Raw genomic sequence first — 25774 nt, forward strand, 5'->3', positions numbered from 1 at the left:
ACTAGGTACTGTTCCAAAGGAACCCCCTCCCCACCACCAACCAAGTGGCCTTGCACATTAAAATATCTCTACGCGTGTTCACACCGTAAAGAACGATAGCAAGTAAGAAGAAACGCCATGTTGTGTTTTGCCCTCCGATCGAAACAAATGACATCCATGGCATGCACCCAGTAAAGTTACAGTTACTATGGTGACATCTTTGTGTTCATGAAATATCACATTTAGGCTGTGGCATGTTAACTGTTTCCAATTTGAAAGTACTCAGCTGTCTACGTATTCTTAAAACGCCGTTGTTCTGTTAAGTGTTTGTAAACAAATTCGTGTGGTTTTAAGTGAGATGTCAAGATGATTCTTTGCAAGTGACAGTTAGGAAATGAGTACCAACTGAGAATTGTCATAAAATTGAGAAAAGTTACGTGACACAGACTATACACGGTGTTGTATTTTTTTAATGGATTTCAAAACCCAATGCAAGAACTTTGATAGCAAATACATCACTGATTGGTACAGCGAACATTGACGCCGCACATGATACCTTTGTCGGTGAACCGTTTCAGCTTTGGTTCACTGTGAAATCAGAAAATACGAGAGCAAATTTCAATTTGTTGAAAAACTGAATGTGAATGAATAAAATTGCTGCACTGAAAATCGGTAGGAAAAATATATATATATATTTTTTTATAGTGACAGAATTATTGTCAAACTGAATGATTATATTATTAGGGAACTCCTATCACATGAAGGTTCTGCTCTCCGGGCGGACGTGACATCGGCAGCACTAGGGGCCGTTAGGAGGCATTTCGAAAAAAAAGGTGTTCTCAGGCAGGTCGCTTCCGTTAGTCGTACTCTGACTGACGGGGAGCAACGCCTAGGCGCATGCAAAAAAGGAAGCTTTGGCGTGTCTATTTGACCTAGAAAAGTTTTAATCATACCTACAATGCAATGAATTATACCTATATACATATAATCAAGTCTTAAGCTGGCTTTATAACCATTCCCACCAGCTGGGCAAGCTATCCAAATAATTTCATATCAAATCCATTAATTTAAACCCACGGAAAGTACAATCTTGCCGACTAAATTAACTACTTCAATCTAAAAAAAAAAGGTACACAAAGGCTAAATTCTCATTTAAAACTGATATGTACATGTAGCTTTACTACTGGAAGTTTGAATAATTGTTTGGACAATCCAGTGACAAACAATCCCAGACAAAACTTCGTTTGAACCATACTCCGTCACACAAACCTTAATAATATAATAATATTTTACCCCAAAATATTCATACCTCTACAGGATACGAAATTACTTAGCACCTCCTTCACATATTCTATACTTTTTTTATAAAATAAAAGGACCTCGAAGGATAATTCTACTTTTATTTTTCCCTAGGTACACTAAATGTGTTAAAGTCAAAATTGTTACTTCGGTCAGACTTTTGAATTAAATACAGAGAATAAATTATCTATATTGATTTTTCGTCTCGTCGGATACGAGATCAATTAGGAAGGCTGACGTGTATAGAACAGTTGAGGGAATTATGGAAGTCCACAGCATCTTATGTCCACAACATGCAGTGACTTCGGGAAACCACGGAAAATGAAAATCAGGATAAATTGACGAAGGTATTAATTTATGCAGTAATTGTCTTGTTATTAATGTCATGTCACTCTCGTTAGTTATTGTTTAGAAAACAAAACACAAACTGTACTACGGTTAGTGATGTAAGTTTTTTTTTTATTCAAAGGAACTAATTATCTTAAAATAATCTTAAAAATTCAATCGTGTATCGAACATCAGCAAGGAATTTCAGTTTTGACTTCATCGTAGGCAAAATATTGTTTTGCAATTCATATGGGAAACCGTGATGGGAGGCAGTCATAATTTGGACTTCAGCTATGACATGGCAAATATTGCACATACCCGCGCACTAATATTCTTACCTCAATGAGACGGACCAGGTGTCTAAAGTAGTAACGCTATGCCACCCCAATAGAACATTCTCCTGACTACACACTGAAGTGAGACAACACAGTGTGACGTGAGCGGGAACTGACCTTGGCCAACCTCATGGCAGTGACCCAGCACAGTCTGGCCCGCTCCGACTCGCACGCCAGGCACTTGAGACCAAGCGAGCAGCTCTCCCCGGCGGCGCCCTCCGTGGGTCGCAGGCACAGCCCGAACTCCGTGGGTGCTCTGAACTGGTTCCTCGCGTTCAGAGTCGTGTACACATCGTAGTGCTCGAGCAGCGCCCACACCTGCAGCTGGCCCTCCGGATCCTGCGTCCCCACCTGCAACCACGACACATCCCACGTGCATCAGTCACGGGAGGTGGTCACGTCGTAGCTAATGTTAGAGCAACGACCACACCTGCAGCTGGCCCTCCGGATCCTGCGGTCCCACCTGCAACCACGACACATCCCACACGCATCAGTTACGGGAGGTGGTCACGTCGTAGTTACTGTTAGAGCAACGACCACACCTGCAGCTGGCCCTCCGGATCCTGCGTCCCCACCTGCAACCACGTGCATCAGTCATGGGAGGTGGTCACGTCGTAGTTACTGTTAGAGCAACGACCACACCTGCAGCTGGCCCTCCAGATCCTGCGTCCCCACCTGCAACCACGTGCATCAGTCATGGGAGGTGGTCACGTCGTAGCTACTGTTAGAGCAACGACCACACCTGCAGCTGGCCCTCCGGACCCTGCGTCCCCACCTGCAACCACGTGCATCAGTCATGGGAGGTGGTCACGTCGTAGCTACTGTTAGAGCAACGACCACACCTGCAGCTGGCCCTCCGGACCCTGCGTCCCCACCTGCAACCACGTGCATCAGTCATGGGAGGTGGTCACGTCGTAGCTACTGTTAGAGCAACGACCACACCTGCAGCTGGCCCTCCGGATCTTGCGTCCCCACCTGCAACCACGTGCATCAGTCATGGGAGGTGGTCACGTCGTAGTTACTGTTAGAGCAACGACCACACCTGCAGCTGGCCCTCCGGATCCTGCGTCCCCACCTGCAACCACGTGCATCAGTCATGGGAGGTGGTCACGTCGTAGCTACTGTTAGAGCAACGACCACACCTGCAGCTGGCCCTCCGGATCTTGCGTCCCCACCTGCAACCACGTGCATCAGTCATGGGAGGTGGTCACGTCGTAGTTACTGTTAGAGCAACGACCACACCTGCAGCTGGCCCTCCGGATCCTGCGTTCCCACCTGCAACCACGTGCATCAGTCATGGGAGGTGGTCACGTCGTAGTTACTGTTAGAGCAACGACCACACCTGCAGCTGGCCCTCCGGATCCTGCGTCCCCACCTGCAACCACGTGCATCAGTCATGGGAGGTGGTCACGTCGTAGATACTGTTAGAGCAACGACCACACCTGCAGCTGGCCCTCCGGATCCTGCGTCCCCACCTGCAACCACGTGCATCAGTCATGGGAGGTGGTCACGTCGTAGTTACTGTTAGAGCAACGACCACACCTGCAGCTGGCCCTCCGGATCCTGCGTCCCCACCTGCAACCACGACACATCCCACATGCGTCAGTCACTGGAGGTGGTCACGTCGTAGTTACTGTTAGAGCAACGACCACACCTGCAGCTGGCCCTCCGGATCCTGCGTCCCCACCTGCAACCACGACACATCCCACATGCGTCAGTCATGGGAGGTGGTCACGTCGTAGTTACTGTTAGAGTAACGACCACACCTGCAGCTGACTCTCCAGCAACATAAACCACATGCTTCAGTAATACAACTTGGGCACATTTAAGTTACCAGTTACTGTTAAAGCAGTCACCGCTTCTGTTTTTGATCTCCTGGTTGCGCTATTTTTAGCTGCCACAAAAAAAGACCTTATTTGCAATTAACGGAGACATCGTAGGTAGAGTTACCTGACACATCCCACACGAAATAATGATATGCAGGGTGTCCACATTTTATGCATGCCTGAATAAAGGTACCTGTGATATCCTTGACACACTATAAGTCAGGGGTGAAGTTGTGTTTGTGAGGCGGGATGATAAGTGCAAAGCTCGCTGGTGCTCCTAGCGCTGCGTCGCCTCTAAACGCAAGGTTCTTAGCTGGCGCGCAGTCATCTCGTCGTGCACAGGACAACCATAACATTATATGGCGGAAAAATGAAAAAAAAAAAAAAAAAAAAAAAAAAAGCTGTAAAGCAAGCCCCTTGAGTTCTTTTCATAATCTGTACCGGACTTTTCAAACCTAAGAATTACTCGGGAAAAAAATGTGTTTAATCCATTTTAACTCTCCTAATAACGCAGTTTGAAAACGAATTACGGAAACGTCATCAGCGTATTTTGAAACGCTTTTTCGTAAACAGTCACCACTCGGATATTTTCAAATAGCGTGGTTTCTTCTGAAGCTCTGAGCTTCTTATGTGTGCCCGGGTAGGCGAAGCACTTAGTTCAGCTGTTCTGAAGGCGCTTCAGCGGGCTCGCCAGTCTCTGGGGTCCTCCGGGGCAAATGACTGATACGAAATTAAGAACGAGAGGAGAAGAGAGGGAGTGTGAGTGCCGCGCAGTGTCTCGGCGGGAAGACAGCGGGCGATAAGGCGAGAGGTTCATCTGGAGGGGCAGGCCTTCTTGCGTCAGACGGTCGGGCCCGCGGGCTGGTGTTGAAATAACGGCGCTGCAGTCCGCGACACGCTTATTGCTGCCCTCCTCCCGCCCCTCCCCCCAACCCCCAGGGGTTATCGCACTCTGCGGGGAACAGTTGTGCCCCCGTGACACGCCCGACGAGAAGCCATTTTGGATTTTGATATATTTTCATGTGTAATGTCTTAGCCCTACTCGGTATACGGCACTCGGTGGGAGTCATCTCGTGAATGGTGAAGTGCAACCACGGTGCTGCCATCTGTGGCGGATGGCGCGAAACTAAAGTTCACAAAGCCAAAGGGAAACTTTATGGCGTTACCTGTTTATTCAACTTTAACAAGATGGGCAAAAATTTTTAGTAATATTCGTTGTCGAAAATCAGGTACCTAGCCGGAATTTAGTATTTTTACAAGGTTTTTTTTTTTTTTTACCTTTATCGGCTCCGTTTCGGTACATCGTTTAAAATTTCTGTCTGCTAATAAAATGATTCAATAGTCGACGTAGCTGCTCCGGCAGGGAATTCTAGCGGCGGGTGCGGAAACAACGTGTGATTCGCGTCTACAAATGTAGTTGAAAACACAAGTTGCGTATATTCATCACGCTCGGCAATGTTTTTAAAGAATTCCACTTAAAATTTCGTGGCCGAGTTTTGTATTACAAGTGTATTTGCAACATGAAGATATATGAATTCGTCCGTTACCGAGTTCAGATGTTATACATCTCTGGCGAGTACTGGAAGACTAGCACACGTGTTTTTTTTTTAATTGTAAAGTTTGCGGCCACGTCTTGAAGCCTGCGCGTCATCACTGCAAAGGAGAAGGCTCTCGGAAATGGGAGGAAGTTTAATACGAATCGTAATTTGTTAATAGGGCATATCAGTCACAATTTTTAAAAATGTGTAAACTTGTGTCTTAAATTATGAAATATAATTAGAGTACCAGGATTGTGTTCAAATGTTTCTAAATTCTGTGAAATTGTTACCAACCAAATACTTGCAAAAATATAATTTCTCGTAATTTTTTTTGGCACCCTTTCAACAAACCGCGTTTTTACAGAGTGCTGTTCTCCCGGGATTACTGAAGATTGTTTTAAAGTCTGAGGCCAGTCAGAGGTTAGTGTTCTGAAACGAGGCTTGCCGAGACCACTCGAGCCACGACTGAGAAACACCCTGGCAGTGAACGGTGTCGGCTCGGCGAGTGTGGATGGACAACTGGCGCCAGAATGCTGCAATAACACTTCTAAAGAGAGGCTACATTTGATGGTGTAAAGTCATAAAATTGAAACGAAACCCTAATGCAATAAATACGACGAATTACCAATTTTTTTTAAATGCCCGTAACCTTTAGTCAAGATTTATTTCTAAAATTTAAACAAATATATTCTATGTAAAAATTTATTTTCTTGCTAACTATATAAAAAAAATATTACGTCAATAAATTATTATTTTTTAAATTAAAAGCTAAATTAACAAAATCAGTCGATGTATTCAGCAGCATAAATAATATACACAGACACCCCCCTCCCCATTTTCCCCTAATTGGGCCACCTGCAAAAAATGCTATGTAAGTTTAGTATCTCAATAACAGAGGGTCTTGCTCTGATACATATAATGTGAAAAACGCCAAATTCGAGTAACCACACACACACACATATACATATGCGTTATACTAATGACATATGTACAAAATTTACAAAAAGTGACCAAAATATAAAACCATAAAATCATGGCCCTACTTGTACCTTAAGAGAACATTAATGAACTTAAAATAACGGAATCAAGAAGACATTTCATATATATATATATATATATATATTTTTTTTTTTTTTGGCGATCTAGGGAGTCAACCTCATAACGTTCTCTGCCTACTCGAGGGGAAAAAATACTTGTTATGTTGCCGAAGCAAACTAAGTAGGCTTTTATTTGGGAACAATGAATTATCACAGCGGCCGATAGAAAATACACAGTAATTTTTTTTTGTAAATTGAACAGAAGTATTTATGTAAAATTACAGATATTTGTAAATTTGTACATCTACATGAAAACAAATCTATCACTACAAACTAGTGTTCGCAGTAACACTGGGACAGGAATCTTACCCGGGCATTTATGATTTGTTTTGTCCAAGTATCTCCAATGGTTAGTTACATTAATAAGTTTTAATTTAAAATTTAAATTTAAAAAAATTTAAAATTTTTACGCTTGAATGAAACATCAAATTAAAATATAAAATTACGCGCCAATTGTCGTTATAAATACTCAGTATTATCTCGAAAACCGTGTTTCATATACGCAAAAAAAAAAAAACCATAGCCATGTATTGTACAGAACTACAATGCATTTCTTGTAGTAACACAAACTATTTCTTGTCAAGTGGTTTCCGAAGGAATCTTTTGTAAAAAGTACAAAAATTTAATTTTTTTTTTGCGGGTGTGTAACATCAAACAGATGGAAGTCGCCACATTCAAAAAATTTGCCACGTTCCGATCTCCAAGAAGCACGGTAGTATTTTCAACGGTCCGTAAAATAATTCACCGTCACGGTCGGGGGGTTCAGCCAGCTCCGGCGAGGTGCGTTCACGTCGGAAAGGAGGGGGGGTGGAAGGGGGGTTGCGGGGATTGTACTTGTGTACGGATTATGTTTGCTGGGAAGGGGGTAAGGAAGGAGAGAGATAGTCGCGGACCGGCGAACAACGAGCCGTGTCGCAAAAAAAAAAAACAGCAGCGGGAGAAAAAAGGAGGGAGGGGAGGAAACTTTCACAACCCGCGGCCGGACGCCTCCGTACGCGGCGTCGGTTTCGCCACACGCCGCCCGCGGCGCTGCGATCGCATCAGAAAGAGAGAGAGAGAGAGGGGGGGGGGGGGGAGAGGTTAGTCTCTCTCGCCCAGCCTCCGTCGCACTGCTAGCAGGTGCGCCCGTCCGCGGAGTGAACAAAGTTACCAGCGAATATGTTAACTCCTGGGACTGACACAGAGTCGGGAAACTGCCAGGAGACGGCGTGCTGTGACGTCGTTGGAAGTCACTTCTTAACCTCATCACTTTTTAACCTCGTCACCTGAAGACCTGGCGCCTATCCCAATCTCTCTCTCTCTCTCTCTCTCTCTTTCTCTTCAATGCGGACTGTTTAAAATGTTTGCCTTCAATTTACGAAGAATACTTGTTAAAAATCATACAGGGACCTTCGTAAATTACAATTAATTTCGTAAATTTACGGACTCTGAGATCACTTTCTTTGACCATCAATCCAAAAGAATATTCTTGGCGTTTTGGGAAACCTTTCAAAAACTTGTTAAGAACACTCTTATTTTGTCCAGTTAGTTTATCTGTGTTTAGAACGAAACATACAACTCGGAAATCAAAATAACGGCTTAGTTTCAAAGAAGATTTAGTTATTTGACATCACGAAGAGCTCTTCGTTTATTCGGGGTTGAAACACTGAGGTAATGTTGCTTGACCACGTTCGACGATGGTAAGAAAGTATTAATTAGACTATCCTCCGTCGTTAAAAACAGTCATTTTCATTTTTAAAAAAATCTTTAAAAAACTCTTTAAAAAACCCCGCTACCTCTGACTATTTAGACGTGATTTTGTTAGGTTCGTGTTCTCAGGGAAGGTTCGGCCTTGTGGCTAGAGGTAGGGGTCAACGCAGTAGGGCCCCCCGAGCTGTTGAGGCCACTCGGGACGCCTGAATAATAACACAAAACCTCTTCAGATAGTTGGTGAATTTAATACAGCACAGCCCAATACATGGTGCTGCCCGTTCTGGCCGTAACGGTTTGCCCGACGCGACTAGTCACACGCGCAGCTCACTTCCTCAGTGGCGGCTCACGATTCTTATGCGCGTGAGGGGCGGACTTGTACACGTGATGCGATAGTTACAAAAGACACTCTGACATGGCACACGATATTTTGAAGCACAATACACTACACTAATACCTAGCTCTGGATAAACTGGGCTAGCAACACGTAGGCCCGTGTCTCCGGCGACTCTACGTGGTGTCTAGGTGTGTCCCAGGGACTGAATCGTTATTAAGTTTGGTGGCGCACTGCCGTACGACGGTGATACATAAGCCCTGACATGACGAATTACACTTAGGCGAACAACTATTCCACTAACATATTACACTTGATAAACTGGGCTAGCAGCACGTAGGCCCGTGTCTCCGGCGACTCTACGTGGTGTCTAGGTGTGTCCCAGGGACTGAATCGTTATTAAGTTTGATGGCACGTGTCGCCTGCTGGCTGCCCCGTGCGGGCCAAAACTAAGTAGCCTGTAGGCTAGGTTGGGCGTGAAGCGCCGACGTAAACCAATGATTTTGGGCGTCTAATCGATATGGCGCAAAAACTAACTGAAGGGGAAAAAACGGATTCACACACTTAACATGATATCATGCAGTACTGTAGCCAAATTCACTACAGACTATAATACCGGACAACTCTATGCTAACAACACGGGCAAGAGTGTGAAAAATAACCTAGCGGCATTTTTTAATGTTATATGCACGTAGTAATAACCACAGTTAACGTAATGTCTGTCATGAACACAGGAAAAAAAAAAAAAAAAAAGAAAGAAATCGCAGTTTGATTCTCTCGACAAACAACATTTTTTTTTTTTTTTTTTACCAATTTCTTGCAGCCCAACTGCACGGACATTATTTGGAATGTCACGTAAAATAAAATAAAAAGGTTCCAACAAGAAACGGAGATGATAGCGATTCGCGGCAGGCGGTGTAACAGGCGGAGAGCTAAAAAACGGCAGATAAAAAGAGAACGAAGAACGGGCTAACGATCTGTCCAAGCTCGGTCAGAACGGAATACCTCGTCGAGCCGACAGAGGACGGAGAATCTTTTCTCGGGAGCGAGCTGGCCGACGCTGGTCGCTGGATCTCCAAGGCACTCGGACGCCGGCGCCGACAGGTCGGGATAGAAACGCAGCGGCCGGGCGCGGAAGACGGGAGATTCGGGAACCAAAAAGAGCATGACGCGAATAAGATATTTCTCCAACAAAAGACAAAATTCACGGACGTGACAGACTTCTCGATTTTATATATATATATATATATATATATATACATATATATATATATATATAAAATTTACATCGCGAGCCTCTGAATTCGGTTTTTTAATTAAGTTTACACTGGTGCATATTGGTAATACAATCATATTTCTCATATTTTTTTTTTTTTTAGATTTCGTTAATTTCAATTTGTTTCAAATACGCTTACGTACAATTTATTTATTTTTCTTTAAAAATGTTTAGTTTGCATACGAATTTTTTTTTTCTCAATCAGGCAAATTACAACAAGCTTGTAAACATTGACGGATGTGGCTTTAGTACATGTAGTGCGAATATGATAGTGAGAAACATTTTTGTACCTAAATGTTTGTTTCGGTTTGAACCGCATGTCCACAAAAACGCGATATATATAATTTATTGAAATATTCCTCAGGCGAGCCGAGTTACTGCTCTATGTATGGTACTGCAGAAAATTAAAAGGGGAAACCACAGAGTGAATTTATCTCACTTCTTGTTTGTTGGCCCAGCGCTCTTAGGTATTACTTACCCTTTCCGCCTTGGGACTCCATATGGGAGCGGGGAACTGGTACGGCATTTCATCGCGATCGGGAGAGACGTTTGAGAGTGGGCTGTTCCCAGAGGCTGAGGCTACCCATCCTAACATAGTGAGCACCAAGAACCCTCTAGCTCACTCAAGCTAACCAGACAATTGTGTCCTTAACCCCGAAGACCTGGCGCCTATCCCAATCTCTCTCTCTCCCTCCCTCTCTCTCTTTCTCATAACTGAGGACTGTTTAAAATGTTTGCCTTCAATTTACGAAGTATACCTACTTGTTAAAAATTATCCAGGGACCTTCGAAAATTTACAATTATCTTCGTAAATTTACGGACACTGAGATCACTTTCTTTGACCATGAATCCAAAAGTATATTGGGAAACCTTTCAAAAACTTGCTAAGAACACTCTTATTTTGTCCAGTTAGTTCCTCTGTGTTTAGAACGAAACACGCAACTCGGAAATCAAAATAACGTCGTAGTTTCAAAGAAGATTTAGTTATTTGACATCACGAAGAGCTCTTCGTTTATTCGGGGTTGATTCTTCGTTTGAAAGTCCGTGCATTGACTCCGAGCGGCCGCAGCACCGCCGCAAAGTTGCGTGTCCCAGGCCGACAGAGGAAACCTCAGCGGGGATCCATTCACACCCAGGGACAGGGTGTCCACAAGGAAAAAATATTTCGTACCAACTTAGGCGAGAAAAAAGTACTAGATTAGAAAAAAAAGTACTAAATTATAATTTGTTATGGTTTTTAACAATTTAGGAAGTTATTATGACGTTGCAATGCTCGAACTTAAATATCACACCACACACACATACATTCCATAGTTTTTTTTAAAAATAAATTACGCTTAATAATAAAACATATTGGAGTTTCAATAATATTATTACATTAAAGAAAAAATGTACTAGAACTGTACTAAACCACTAAAAAAAAGTTATAAAAGTACTAGATCTAGTACGAAAGTACTAACTGTGGACACCCTGCCCAGGGATCAGCCCGCACTGCTGCCAACTTTCCAGTGGCTCTTGTACGTCGAGGACTGCACTTCCCGCCCAGACCGCTGCCATTCTCGGCGAACCTCCGAATTCCCTAAAATACCCCTGGCGACCGAAGGTTCTGGCGTTTACAGCCAGCGGCGGCCCTGGACTCTTCACTTTCATTAAGGCCCTCCTCCTCCTCCGGAAATTTTCGAAAAATTAAAACTCTTTTTGTTATTCTTTCATGGTACTTCATCCTCGGGTCAGTTTTATAAATGCTTAAGATAAAATTCCGGTGGATTCGCGTGATTACACATAACGAGAAAATATCTGAAAGTTTTATTTTTCTAATACGAGATCATGAATTGAAATTTGTATTGACCAGCACCTTATTTTACATGCTACTATAATTTTATTTTTCCATCTCCCATAAATGTCTATACTATTTTAAAAAGAACACTAGGCTCTGGGCGATTGCCCGGTTTGCCCTGTCCTACATGCTTAGAAATTACAGTCAATAATGGATTTTTCAACGAAGAATTTAACTCAAATAAACGAAGAGTTCTTCGTAATTTCAAATAACTGAATCTTCGTAAAAATCTACGCCGTATTTCGAAGTTGTATTTGTTTCGTTCTAAACAAAAGTAAAATAAATAAATATATAAATATATAAAAAAGTTGACAAATTAAGAGCGTTCTCTTACTGTAGATTCAACCAAGATTATTTTTTTTATGTTTTGTTAACATACCAAGAATATATACATATTTTTTTTGGATTTATGTTAAAAGTAAGTGAACTCAAGAGTCCGTAAATTCACGAAGATCCCTGGATAATTTGTAACCGGCATTCTTCGTAATTCGAAAGGTGAAAATTTTTTTAACATTGTGGAGACGCCCCTTTTTACAGCCGTTAAGGCCCGGCATGCTGTATAGTACTGCAGTAAGCAAGGAGCAAATGAGGGAACTGAGGGATTGAAGGGAAACAAGAAAGGAAGGAAGCAGCCCCGTGCGGCCGATGAGCGAGAAGTTTCCCCCAGCTGATGACTTACTGCCCTGGACATCTCGCCAACAGGCTCGACCGGTGGAGAAACCGGTTTGTACTCCCCGACCATCTTCTCCAGCGTCGTTTCCTTTTTTTTTTAAACCTCACTTTATTTCCCCCCCCCCCCCCCCCTACAAGCTGCTGCTGCTTCTTTATTTTTTTCTCCTTTCATTCGATCTTTCGTTCTTTCTTTTTTTTCCTTCTTCTAACTTGGTTGTTACCATTGTCCCGCGGCGGGCAGAGAGATCTCTTGGGCAGCTGCCAGCATCTTCGCCTGCTCCTTTGGCAGGCCACGAGAAACGCTGACAGCCCTCTGACCGACTTACATATACAGCGTTCGTGACGAAGGAGGTTGCAGATTTCTACCGTCGAATACATACTACTGCCAGTCAAATCCCACATCAATAAATTAGGTATACGTGTGTGTGTGTATATCATATATATGTTTATATAAACATGTGCGAGCACGCGTTAGAAGTTACAATTACTTGGCGTGATAAAGAACTAACTTTAAATTGGCATGCAAATCATTAACAGAAAGAAAATAATAAAAAGTACTGGAGTGATATTATAAATTAAGGTTGGTAAAGTATAAATTCCATCAAATCAATTTTTTTTACATAAATACTCAGTATTCAATATTAATACAAATAATTGTAAAAATTAATTAATTCAGTTAGTCAAATAATCAAGATAGATTTGATAAGTAATGAAAATCAATAAATATAAGGACATTTTATTCTAATTTATTCATATTTAAATATTTATGGATAATGTAATAAATTATAATGCAAATAAATTATATATACGGAACAATAACTCATTTATATAAATACACATGGAAAAGATTATAAACACAATTTCTATTACTAATATTCACAATAAATAAATGTTTTTAGTATATAAAACAGTATTTAATATCAATCACCGAACTATAAGATTTCAAAGCACATATATAATTTTTATTTGTATGTAGCCTTTTTTTTCATCCTGTGAAAATTTCGATGCGCGCGCATCGTAAAAATTTGCTCTCATCACTATTTTTTTTTTTCATAACGCGCCTTCGAAAGTATAACTTGAAATATCTACAGTTTTACTCCGAGCTTGATGAAATTTTGCGAATTAGAGGAAAGCCACTGCTTACGTGATATTTGGAAGGAACATCGCATCACCCCTTTTCCAGCCCTTGTAGCAGTATTCTGGTACGTCTTGACGAAACTTTGTACTCTTGTGTACAGCCCGGAAAACGCCACGTACTCCAGCTGGTAATATACCTATAAAAATCAAAGTTTGAATGTTTGTTACTCAGTGACGTATTTAATATTTAACTGGTTTTGAAGAATTTTAGATTAGCTGTTAGCCAGTATATTGGATTAAAACGTACAGTAATTTTTTTTGGGAACAGCCGATCAAAATATACTTAATAAGACAATGCTCGGAGACACGGGCCGTAATAGCCTGGGTTTAAAGTTTCAGTCAACTTATGTATAGTAATACATAATAATCTAAAATATTTACGGTAATAATAGGCCCTAATGTCGGTATAGTGTATTTTGATAAGGCTACATATATACGGGGCGGAGCACATTCAGAACGCTTCGAGACGAAAACAGAAAAATAATCCGTTGACGGCGGATACCGCAGAGAGTTAGTAATACACGACGTAGTTTTACCTTCAATATTAAAAAAAATAATAGTTTTCTTCCCATTAAATTTTCAAAATTCTCGACATGAAGATTTGGAACGTATGTGAAGAAGACCTCCGACACACAGACGAACCAGGTGACAGGCTGTGGTACACCACGTACAGGGGAATCTTCAAAGGTGTACTATGCCTGCTATGCCATAGAAAACACACACACACCACAACTAAGCACTATCCACAATCCATAACGCCTGATAAACATATTCAAAGAGTCAAATTTTCACTTTGCCATCCCCCCCCCCCCCCCCAAATTGTAGAGGGGTTTCCACAGAGCTTTAATACAATCTAGCCCATGGACACAGCCGAATGAGGGGCCCCTCCCCTCTTTGCAATTTCCTGGGACGAGTTCCAATTACGAGCGATGCTTCCGTGCTTGAATAATGAGTTTGATACACCAGCTGAAGTACCCGGCGTTGCCCCGGTCAAATAAAGATTTACAAATACGCCACCGCAACCCCACTTGGGAGCTGCCTTTACGGGAAAATGCTGACTCAGTTGATGTCTATGCAATATACGGATCTTCCCTGTTGATTTTTAAATTCCGTAGAACATAGGGAAATTAGAATTTTGATTTTTTTTAACCGCCCCCCCCCCCCCCCCCCCAACCCGCTGTCCACCTTGGGAGCTGATTTTCTTAAAATCTGTCTTAGTTGATGCCAATGTAGCGAAAGAAATACACGTACCAAATTTAAAGTCCGTAGGTCTTATAGTTCCGGAGAAATCGTGATGAGTGTGTCAGTGAGTATAGTATTTCGCTTATATATATATATCCCTTCATAAATGTATATAACACATATTTAATTAATATCTGTAAATATCTTTAGTAAAGATTTTATTACGTAAAATTGAAGAAGGAACGTGGCTGGAAAGAACTTGTTTCACCTAGTGGAAAACGTTGGTGTTTTCTCGGAGCACTCCCGTCTTCTTCACCCGTTCATTCCACCTACGCTCTATCAACTTCTTCCCCCACCACCTCAATTGTCTCTGACGGACAATGCCAACTACACGTTAAGCCATTCAAATTATTCGTGCCACTGGGCATCCTGAAGAAAAAAAAAACTCACTTAAATTTCGGTGACGTTGATAAACAGCTTGCATTATAAATCATCACGGCTAACGACGTGAATTTATGCCTCCCCAAATTGGCTTTCACGCGAGGCAACAGTTCAACCGGGCATTTGCTACCGTTCTCACCTAGGGTCTCTCTCTCTCCCCTTCACAAACGTTTATTGCCCGGCCTCCGAAAGTGTTCCCCCGAGTCGTTACCAAACCGAGGCAACGACCAGCTGGCACGGAAGCATAACAGACGCGGGGCGGTGCCATGGCGTGGAATAACGAAACTGAATATATATATAATCCTTCCCTCCTTCCTTCTTTCCACGAAAACTCATTTCTCTTCGCCTTCCGGCTCTGGCAACTCGTTTGTGTGCGACGGATGAGGAGGAGGGGGAAAGAAAAAAAAAGAGGAAAGGCGGCTGGAGTTTCCAGGGACGACGACAAAAGCTGACGTCGAAGGCGCAAATGCAATCCGTTCGACGGCATTCCGAGGACGAACAACACACACACATAAACACACACATGCACACTCGAGCCATTTAACAAAGGCAACCCAGGTAAAGTTTTTTTCTTTCTTTTTTCCATTTCCCCGTCACAAACGTATACTATATAAAAGGGTTGGGCGGTGGAGAAAAATAAAATGAAGGAAAAAGAGGGGGGGGGGGGCCTTTGTTACACGGCCCAGGTGAGCGATGAGGGAGTGGCAAGGGTCAATCGAGGTTACCGCTGCCCCGCCTTCGCTTCACGTTGCCCCCCCCCCCCCCCCCCAGCAACCCAACCGGGGCCAAACAAAACACAAAGCCGACCTACTGGGAGCATTCCGTTAGGCGCTGGGCGACATCCGGAATTTGATGTCAAAAGTAAACATCTGTCACACGTCCCAGTCAATTCTAAAACATGACGGTCTCGGTTAACAGCACTGAAAATTTCAGAACTTAAGGTTTTAAATCGTTTGCTCTCGAATTCGGCAGGAGTAATTTCGTGTAAATTTAACAGAAATGTGTAAGCACTTGTCATCTCTTGAAGTCTCAGAACTCTCGAAAAGATGGTGGACCCGTGTGATTCATCCGTATATGTATATTGGTTTCCAAAACACCGCAGAATTAACACAGCTCATAAGTATAAAATAACTAAATTTTATAATAGTACAACTACACATCAATACTTAATGTTATAATTTATACTCATGAAAAGAAATAACAACTTTAAAAATGCGTTAAAATCCTGGCATTAGAACCCTTAGTTAACATTGAAAAGTAGAGATGCGCGGCGTTTATCATACTGCAGAGACACAATAAATTGTTAGTCTTAATATATTTGACGCCATGAAAAATGAACGAATTTCATGATGAAATATTTACTGTTGAATATTAAATGTTGAAACAGCTCAATATGTTTAAGGTTTGTAATTAGAAAGTGTTTACAGACTGATTACGTACCTACACTTAAGTGTTAAAATATGCGTTTTAAAAAGTTTCAGTTTAAATATTTTAGTAATGACATCGACGTATAACTTTTAACGTGCGTAACTTATTACACACTCCTTTTTTTCCCATGCTGTTAATTGGAAGATTCAAAATTATACTGTATGTTTCAAAATGTGTGGCACGTACGTTAGTGGGTCTTAGAACACAACTAGGGAAGCACAAATCACCGTAGAATGCACGCTCAAAACTCAACCGGTGAAGCGCTAGAGGGCGGTACGTGCTGCGTTGTGAAATGATGAGAAACACGGCAGAAAGAGATAGATGGAGTGACAGGACACTGATAAATTTGAGGGGGACTACTTACAATGGAACAAATACCCACAGCAACCGATTAAGACTGCGGCCGGCAGCAGTGACACAAGTTTCACGCGTGAGATGTGGGAAAACGTTCTCCGCACAATCTTTGTGCTCCCATCCCCCCCCCCCCCCCCCCCCAACCAATCTTGCTCTGCCCGAACATGCAACGCACGTTGGCCTTCTCTTGACACGCGCACGCATCCATCTCTCCGGAGATCCGCAGCACGAACGACGAGGCTTGCTATGAATCGCGCGTTTGTATCGCTTGCTGGAGAGTGTCTTCTAGAGCTTGATTGGTTGTGTTCCAAGCATACAGTGTGAGGTGACTTTAGCTGGAATGGTTGTAAAATAATCTCTTTGTATTAATATATTTACCTTAAGAGAGTATTTACAGATTTTAACTATATATTTTAACCTTATATACATATTTCAGTTTAATGGATCTATTTAAATTTAGTCTTTTAATGTTTTGTGAACATACTGCAGAAGTGATCACTAATTACTTATGCTATGCAGCCATTTTCTAGTACGCCGGCGTACATCTTTAACAGTCATGGTTTATTTTTTTTGTATAATTTTAAGAAAATATGTTTTTATATATTTAAGGAAGTGTGTGATTTTTGAAAAGGTGCGTTGCCTTCTTATCTTTAACGCCAATTTAATTCCATCTTTTGTAATTTTCGTGGATGAATATACATAACAGGTGTTTGATGCAATTTATTACGTTAAAGATTTTATTCATACCAATCTCGTTCGTCCTTTACTTAACCTTTCTTTGCTTTGCAATTTTTTTACATCAAAGATCTTTGCATAAACACTTTTGGGAAGGAGTTCGGAAGGTTCTTTTTTATTAGTTGGTAACCTTTTGTTAGTAGGTGCAGTTTGTCGTCCTTGACCATGGAGGTGATGGCCAGGGGAGGGGGGGTGACAAAGGAGATCGATTAGTCACGTCACTCACCTCCAAACATGATGATTCTGGTTCGATTCCCGGTGCTGGTAGAAACAGGATTTATTTTCTGAAATGGGAAACGTGACGGACGTTGCCTTGGGGCCAAACTTTTTTTTCCAGGTGTACTCTCCTTTTCTCCATTTCACTTCGCCAATCTTTCGGTCTCATCTAGTCACGCCTCACCGTACTGTCATGACCTCGCTGTCATCAGGACGCTAAAGTCTTGCACTCCCCTCCCCATACCATACCCTTGGGAAAGCGTATAAAGCGATGGCGTCCATTAGGCTACAGACAAACCAAACATTTAGTTTTTTTTTTTCCATTGACATTCTAATAATTAGTTGTTACTAGCTGTGCTCGCGACTTCATTTGCATGAACGGAATAGTTTATGTTATTTAGATACAAAAAAATGGATAAGTAGTTAAAGTCTATATATATATATATACACTTAAGTTCAAATTATGTCAAAGCTGCCCTGTGAACTACATCATGAGTAGAGACCCGGTAAATTCGCGGGTTCATTTCGTGTTATGCTAAAATTCAAATAATTATTCCTGAGTGCTGCTTCTGTCATTGGTTCATTGTTAATCTGGAGGACTGAGGGCCAATTAGAGACCCTCACTCATAGAAGTGTCGAATCACAGGCCACCCAGTCGAGACGACTCACAAGTCAGCAGCCAATGAACAGTTGGCATTTGCCCGAGTGTGTAGAGGATATTGGAGTCTATCCTGCAGGTATTTGAACCCGCGAATTTTCCGGGTCTCTAATCATGAGTCCAGGAGTGAGTGTGACCAATTTAGTGGAATCATTATCTCAAGAATAAGAAACGTATGGCTATCCACGGCTAAAACAAAATTTTTATTTAGTTACATACCTGCTTTAAAAAAAGGCTGAATTTGTGCTTTATATTTTGTCAACTAAAAACTGCAAAATTAAGAATACCATTTAATCTTGCAGTGTACTTGTTACTCCGCATTGTGATGGATTATGGAAGTGAATTTGTGGTTGTATAACTGCCACAAATATCATCGGAACTGTTAAAGACACCACAATAAAGTAAAAACTGGGGTTACAATAAAAAAACTTGCTTCAATTTCAAGTCAAAATCATCAGCAGTTTTTGAGTTAAATCATTTCCTACATACAGAGAAAATTGATTTTAACGTTAGTTTGGTTTAGGTATCCAATTTGCTATCAGGCAAAATAATTAGTACATATAAACAACTAGAAATTACAGCCAGACAGTTTAATTTAATTTATTTGTGTTGCTGTCTCGAGTGCTCTCACTGAATGTCGGAGATTTAATGAAAGGAAGAATCACCGGCTGGAATTCGTGCGGACAACACAGCAGCGCCTCCAATCAGCTCGCAGCTTTACAAAGACAAACAGCTCGTCTGTACGAACGACGAAGAAGGTGCATTTAGTCACACAACGCCGCATTCACGACAGGAATGCAGATGAACGGCGGGAGAGACCAATAGTCCCCTGGGTGAGGAGGAAGGGGGGGGGGATGGGGGTTTACAAATTGCACCATTAGTGGTGTTTGAACGTGAGGGACAACACAAACAGCGGCTGGTCGTCCCGCACGACAAAGACGGGTACAGCACAGAGAGACAGAACGAGAGTCGTTTCAATGACAAAAAGCACGTGCGTATGTGAGGGTTGACGGCCTGGTAATGGGAAGGGGTGTGGGGAAAGAATGGAAGGTTAAAAAAAAAAAAAAAAGTGTGTAGGAGGGGTGCAAGTGTTTCAAAAGGTAATCGGAAATGTAAAACCGGAGAGCGCGCCGAATTAGTTTTCCGCTCCCATTCCGTTTCCGGGGCGGTGGAGCCACGGTAGGAAGGAAGGAGAGTGGGGGGGGGGGGGGGAGGGGGGAAAGGCACACAAAGCAAGAGGCCGGTTCTGGGACGCGCCCGGCCGCAGAGGCCTGTGGGAAACAATGTGCGTACAGCGGCGCGACGCACCGTCACGCCGGACAAAGCACGGAACCCGCCGGACCTTGCCGGGTGGAGGTATTTCATTACGAGCCCGACCGGCCCGGCGCGGCGCGGCCCGGCACGCAACACGCAACACGCAGCACGCAACACGCAACACAGCACGCACGCGAGCGTCCTGCGCAGGAGGGAGGGTGGGGGAAAGGCTCACGCAGGGACTCGCGCCATGCTGGAATCTCAAAGGGTGCGACGGGCGCAAAGCTTTCTGACGCGTCGTTGCGTTATGCTGTACCCGCAGTCGTCCGTCTGGTCTCGTCCGTCCGTCAATCACGTGACCTGCAGTCAATCAAGATGTCCCGGAAAATTTTCCGATTCGTCCGTCCGTCCGTCCGTCAAAATCTTACCAAGCTTTAACTTTCGACGGACGGATGAAATGACCTCCAAAATTTTAGCAAGTACCCTATTGCCAGCGACCTTTACTATCTTATACGGTTTCTAAGTACCTATATTTATTTGTTTAGGTGCTGCCATTAAATGTTTTTAACATACGTATGAACATATTTTTTTTAACAACTGAAAATATTTTAATAAACATCATATCAAATAAATTAATTAAATTACTAATTAAGTGCTTAACTTTCATGACCGTCAATATAATATATCTATACAAGATAAATTTTCACCGGTATTTAAGATTTTTGGTCTGTTGGTCGAATTAAAAAAAAAAAAAAACCAACGAAGTATTTGACGGACGCGCGGGTGATTGTGAACCGCTCAGCCTGACGGAAGGACAGCTGATGGACAGCTGATGGACGGGTGACGGAAGGTCGCGACGGATCATTGTGAGTTCAGCTTTACATGCTGTTCTAACCCGCACGGCGAACAAAAAAAAAAAAAGAGTGAGCAAATCTTTCAGTTCTCGACAGTTATGTGTAACATCTAACCTCGGCCACGATTAAATTCATGTGTTCTCATGTTGCAAATACACTTATAATACAAAACTCTGGCTTCGAAAACGAAAAATAACGTACAATTCTTTAAAAAATAATGCCAAATGTGATAAGTATACACAAATTTTTTTTTTCAAGGATATTACGACATTAAATTACTGTAAGGTTACTACGATAACGTTTCCCTTTAACATTGTGAACTTCGGTTAGCGCCATCCGCCATAGATAGTACCACCGACATCAACAACTTCCTTTTACGCATTTCCTTCGCATTCACGAAATTACTCCTACAAAATGCACGTACACCGAGAGCTAAGATGTTGCACATCAATAAGCGATTGATTATGAAATGTTTTTTGCCATTGCATACGTAACAAACATACGACAGCCATCAAAGCTTACAGGATTTTTTTAAAACGATATGTTTAGTTAATGTAAATATAAAATTTAAAAAAAAATGTACATTCATGAACACATTTTCAATCTAAAATCAGTGAACAAAAAAATTAAAAATTATACGAAAAATAACAGTATTACGAACGCAACAGTTTAACCTGCTTTCGAAAACAAAATTCTGAACGTTCATTTCAGTATAACCTCGTTGCGGGCGAATAGTCTTTTAGCGTCCGCCATTTACGTCGCGCTGGCGTCTCGGACGTGTGGAAGGTATGATTCGTTAGAAAAATATTCGCGTCCATCGCATCGCGCCCGTCGCGCTACTGCTATCGCAAGACAGACTGGACTGCATGGCGTTATACACATGGACTGCTTTCTCGGTGGAGATTTAGAAACCACTCCGTCCCCTATCCCATCCCTTAAAAACCGGATAAAGGTATTTCTTTATGAAATTTTGCACACTTAACATTAAAAACTAGAAAAACACTTCTTACTATGCACGTCTTATTTTGACAAAATGTAAATGAATACGTGAGATTTTGAAACACTACATTGCACCCGCTCACCCTTCTTTTATTTTACAATTTTTTTTACCCCAAAATCAGAATTTGGGTAACTCTTGATGAAATTTTGTACACTTGGTGTTCAAATAAAAAAAAATAATTTGTCTACATCCGAGTTCGAAAAAGAAAATTCCCTTTACCCTTTGTACTGCAGTTAGTTGTTTATAAAATGGTATTTTTATACTAAACAAGTCCTTATTTATTTTTATGAACTAGAAGGCACATTCTTATGTCAGTCCAAGCATGTACATAAGTTTTGTATTAACCGTTCATTTATAGCCTTCGTCTTATTATTTTTATTTTTACTATATCATTCATTAAAATAATTTTAAAAAAAAACAGGTTTTCTTATAAACCTGAAAAAACCTCAGGTTTCTATGGTTAGGCCTATGGGGAAACGCTTTTTTTATTGATTTAATGAATTATCTATTAAAATTTAAAAAAATAATAATTTTAAGATGAAGGCTCAATACAAACGGTTAATCCAAAACTATTCCACGTGATTTTCATGCTTTTAGTACAGACCAGGACCGACAAAGAATGTGTCTCCATGTTCATAAAAAAACATTAAATAAAGACTTGTTTAGTATAAAAAATATTTCATAACAAACTAAATACGGTCGAATTATCAATTTATTTAAAATCCTATGCAAAACACTTAGTAATGTAAGCAAACTAATATAGGAATCTGCCCCCATTATGACTCTGATGCTTTCACCTCCGTAACGCAGATGGCGGTGGCAAACCCACTGCTGGATCATTTCCTTCTTACAAGCCTCGGGGACGCTCTGTGGTCGAATAAACTCCTCTATAGAGTGGGGAAAAAACCCCATCATCATGACAGTTTGCGGTGAAAAGCCACAACCGCCAGCTTCCTTATTCCGAGAGCGCGCGTCGTGGTATACGTGTCTTGTTGAGAACACGGCACGGGGTAGTTTAATTGGTTCACGACTAGACGTGTACTTGATTACTTCCTCCTACCCAGGTTTAACACTCGACCTCGCCGACCTTCTTATGGTTTTTTATTAATTTCTTCGTCATTACTAGAGACCTGCAAAATTCGCGGATTCGGTGACCTCCAGGATAGACTCTACTACTACACTCTACACACTCGGGCAAATGCCACCTGTTCATTGGCTGCTGACTTGTGAGTCGTCTCGACTGAGTCTCTGTGATTCGACACTTGTTTGAGCTAGGGTCTCTAATTGGCCCTCATCACTCCAGATTAACAGTGAACCAGTGGTAGAAGCAGCGCTAAGGTATAATTATTTGAATTGTAGCATATCACTAAATGAATCCGCGAATTTCGCAGGTCTCTGGTCATTACTATAAGTTAAGGCTAGGGACGAGATTATATGGTGAGTTGCGATAAAACCTAAATAAACCGAAAAGCATTTCGCCGGATTGTGAGTTAATACACCATACAGCACTCAAATGCAAATTATGTAATGTAATAAAGCAGCATTTAAACAAAACTTAAATCAAATCATAAAAAAATAGTAAATCTGTTAATGTTTTAAATACAAGGAATGTCATTTCCGGACATAAAATTGTACCAAAGTGCATGGATTAGAAATATTAATTTAATTTTTTTATTGTGCACCTCTTATTGGATCACTTTTAAACCACAAATGCTAACTAATTTCTTTTTCTTTATCTGAATACACGTTTTAGACCAAAATTATTACAAATTATTTTATCGTAAGCATAAGCAGCATATAAACTTTTCCTGTATTTTCGTGTAGTAAGTATTACAAAACAGATTTTATAAAAACAGAAATATTCTGTTTTAAAAACGAAACTGGACTAAAAACACATAATCTTGCCTCTAGTTAAGAGATGTTTGTGAAAATTCAACATTTATACCTCCCTTGTATTTATTGTTCTGTCACAAATAATTTTTTTTTCTTCAAGAGATATCAGATAAGTGTAATATAATGGATGCAAAAAGTCTCGCAAGTTACAACACTTGCAAAACGTTGCGCGACTTTTTACACCCATGATAGTAAATATCTGTTGAAATTATTTGTGATAGAACAACCAATTCAAAGGAGGTATAGTGTTTGATTTACTGTAATAGCCCTTAACTAAAAGTACTGACGATAGTGAAAAGAATATATGGCTTGAGAGACCTAACCTTAAAGCTTGTCCTCGCCATGTTTTTTTTACACGTTGTCATTTTTTTTATATAATTCCTATAAATGTTTCAGTATTCAGGCAGATTTATATTTCGACCGACCAACTTCGGCTGCAGGTTCAACGAGAAAAAAAAAAAGGTTGAAAACGTGCAATATGACTTTTCGTCTAAAGTTCTTGCAAACTTTATATACCTACTTCTTTGAACTTGAAGGTGAACGGTATTTTTATTGCAAAAAGATACATAGAGTCTGAATACTGTCTAATAGAACAAATTTCTACAACCACCGCAAAAATTGTCGTAAAATTATTTCACTGAAATAATAGTGAGTAAAAACAATTATGCTGACGCGTTGTTATCTCTAATTAGTAGAGACCGGAAAAATTCGCGAGTTCATTTCGCGATAGGCTAAAATACAAATAGTTATACTTCAGTGCTGTCTCTGCTATTGGCTCACAACTCACCTGTATGACTCTGAGCCAATGAGAAACACCCAACCAAAGCTGTATCGAATCACAGGCTGCTACGTTGGGACGTCTCACAAGACAGCAACCAATGAATGGGTGGAATTTGACCGAGTGTACGTAGAACTATGGAGTTCATCCTGCAGGTCACTGAACCCGCGAATTTTTCCGGTCCCTACTAATTAGATGTGTACTTAAAAAAAATCGGTGGTTGTAGAATTTTGTTTAACTAAATTTATTCAGACAGCGAGTGTTCCATCTTAAGTACTTTCTTCATTATTTACACTACAACCCGTTGGTACGCTCCAACTTCCAAAACAGCCTTGGGAAGAACTTTTGACGGAACGTAGTATATGTATGTATATATGTATTATATTTGTACATATTACTAGAGACCCGGAAAATTCGCGGGTTCGTTTCGTGTTACGCTAAAATTCAAATAATTATACCTTAGTGCTGCTTCTGTCATTGGTTCACTGTTAATCTGGATGACTGAGGGCCAATTAGAGACCCTCACTCATAGAAGTGTCGAATCACAGGTCACCCAGTCTAGACGACTCACAAGTCAGCAGCCAATGAACAATTGGCATTTGCCCGAGTGTGTAGAGGATATTGGAGTCTATCCTGGAGGTCATTGAACCCGCGAATTTTCCGGGTCTCTACATATTACTATATATTTTTTTTTCGTGATGAACCGGCAGCCTAAGTTAAGCCAGCCTAATTCAAACTCTTTATATATATACGTTTTCTTTGAAATTTCATACAATCCGATGTTTGGGGTGCGTTCGAGTGTTTTCCAGGCTGAAGAGCTCGGGCGAGGCGAGTTGATCGGCGGCGCAGGAAGGCGCTAAGCACGCCCGCCTGGCCGCGCAAAGCGATAAGTGCCGGCGGACACGTTCCGACGGGGCAGTGACTCAGGGCGGGGTGAGTCAACGACCAGAGCTACACGGGCGAGTGTGAAGTGAAGCCTGTCGCGAGCGAGCCGACTCACCACTGTCAGTGGGCGTTCCAGAGCGGTGTCGCCTCTATAGGCGCAAGGCTCTGAACTGGCGGCGCATGTCTTCCCGTCGTGCATACGACAACTGTCAAACTTAATCGGTGACCGTAACGTTATACGGCGGAGAAACGAAGATAAAGGTGTAATTCAAGTCCTTTAAAAGCCTTCAAGAAGCTTTTTTTATGCCTAAAAATTTATTTATCTGAAAACACATGTTTTTAGTCATTTACACTCACTCTTCTAATAATACAGTTTAGAAACGAAATCATACTAATATTATAAAGCTGAAGAGTTTGTTTGTTTGTTTGTTTGTTTGTTTGAACGCGCTAATCTCAGGAACCACTGGTCCGATTTGAAAAATTCTTTCAGTGTTGGATAGTACATGTATCGATGAAGGCTATAGGCTATATTATATTATCAATAACATTAGGGATCCTTACTAAAAGTCCAATTTAGAATCAAATGCGTTGGAGGGGGTTAGATACAACATGCAGTACACGTACGAAGTGTGTGTTGACAATGCCGCAGGCATTAGAAGTTATATATGTGTGTATATATATATATATATATTTATATAAAAGCGAAATACCACTCACTGACTCACTCATCACGAGATCTCTAAAACTGTA

General features: G+C 41.4%; 1 protein-coding gene across 2 annotated transcripts in view; it reads right to left on the reverse strand.

Moving 5' to 3' along the window:
• Positions 1 to 25774, reverse strand: part of LOC134531772 (growth factor receptor-bound protein 14-like) — a 648199-nt gene that overhangs the window by 48125 nt on the left and 574300 nt on the right. For both annotated transcript variants that reach the window (XM_063367665.1, XM_063367666.1), the window contains one exon: positions 2058 to 2291. In XM_063367665.1, coding sequence (XP_063223735.1) covers positions 2058 to 2291 — 234 coding nt within the window. The remainder of the gene's footprint in view (positions 1 to 2057; positions 2292 to 25774) is intronic.

The sequence above is a fragment of the Bacillus rossius genome, chromosome 5, assembly GCF_032445375.1.
Source record: "Bacillus rossius redtenbacheri isolate Brsri chromosome 5, Brsri_v3, whole genome shotgun sequence".
Classification (NCBI taxonomy): Eukaryota; Metazoa; Arthropoda; class Insecta; order Phasmatodea; family Bacillidae; genus Bacillus; species Bacillus rossius.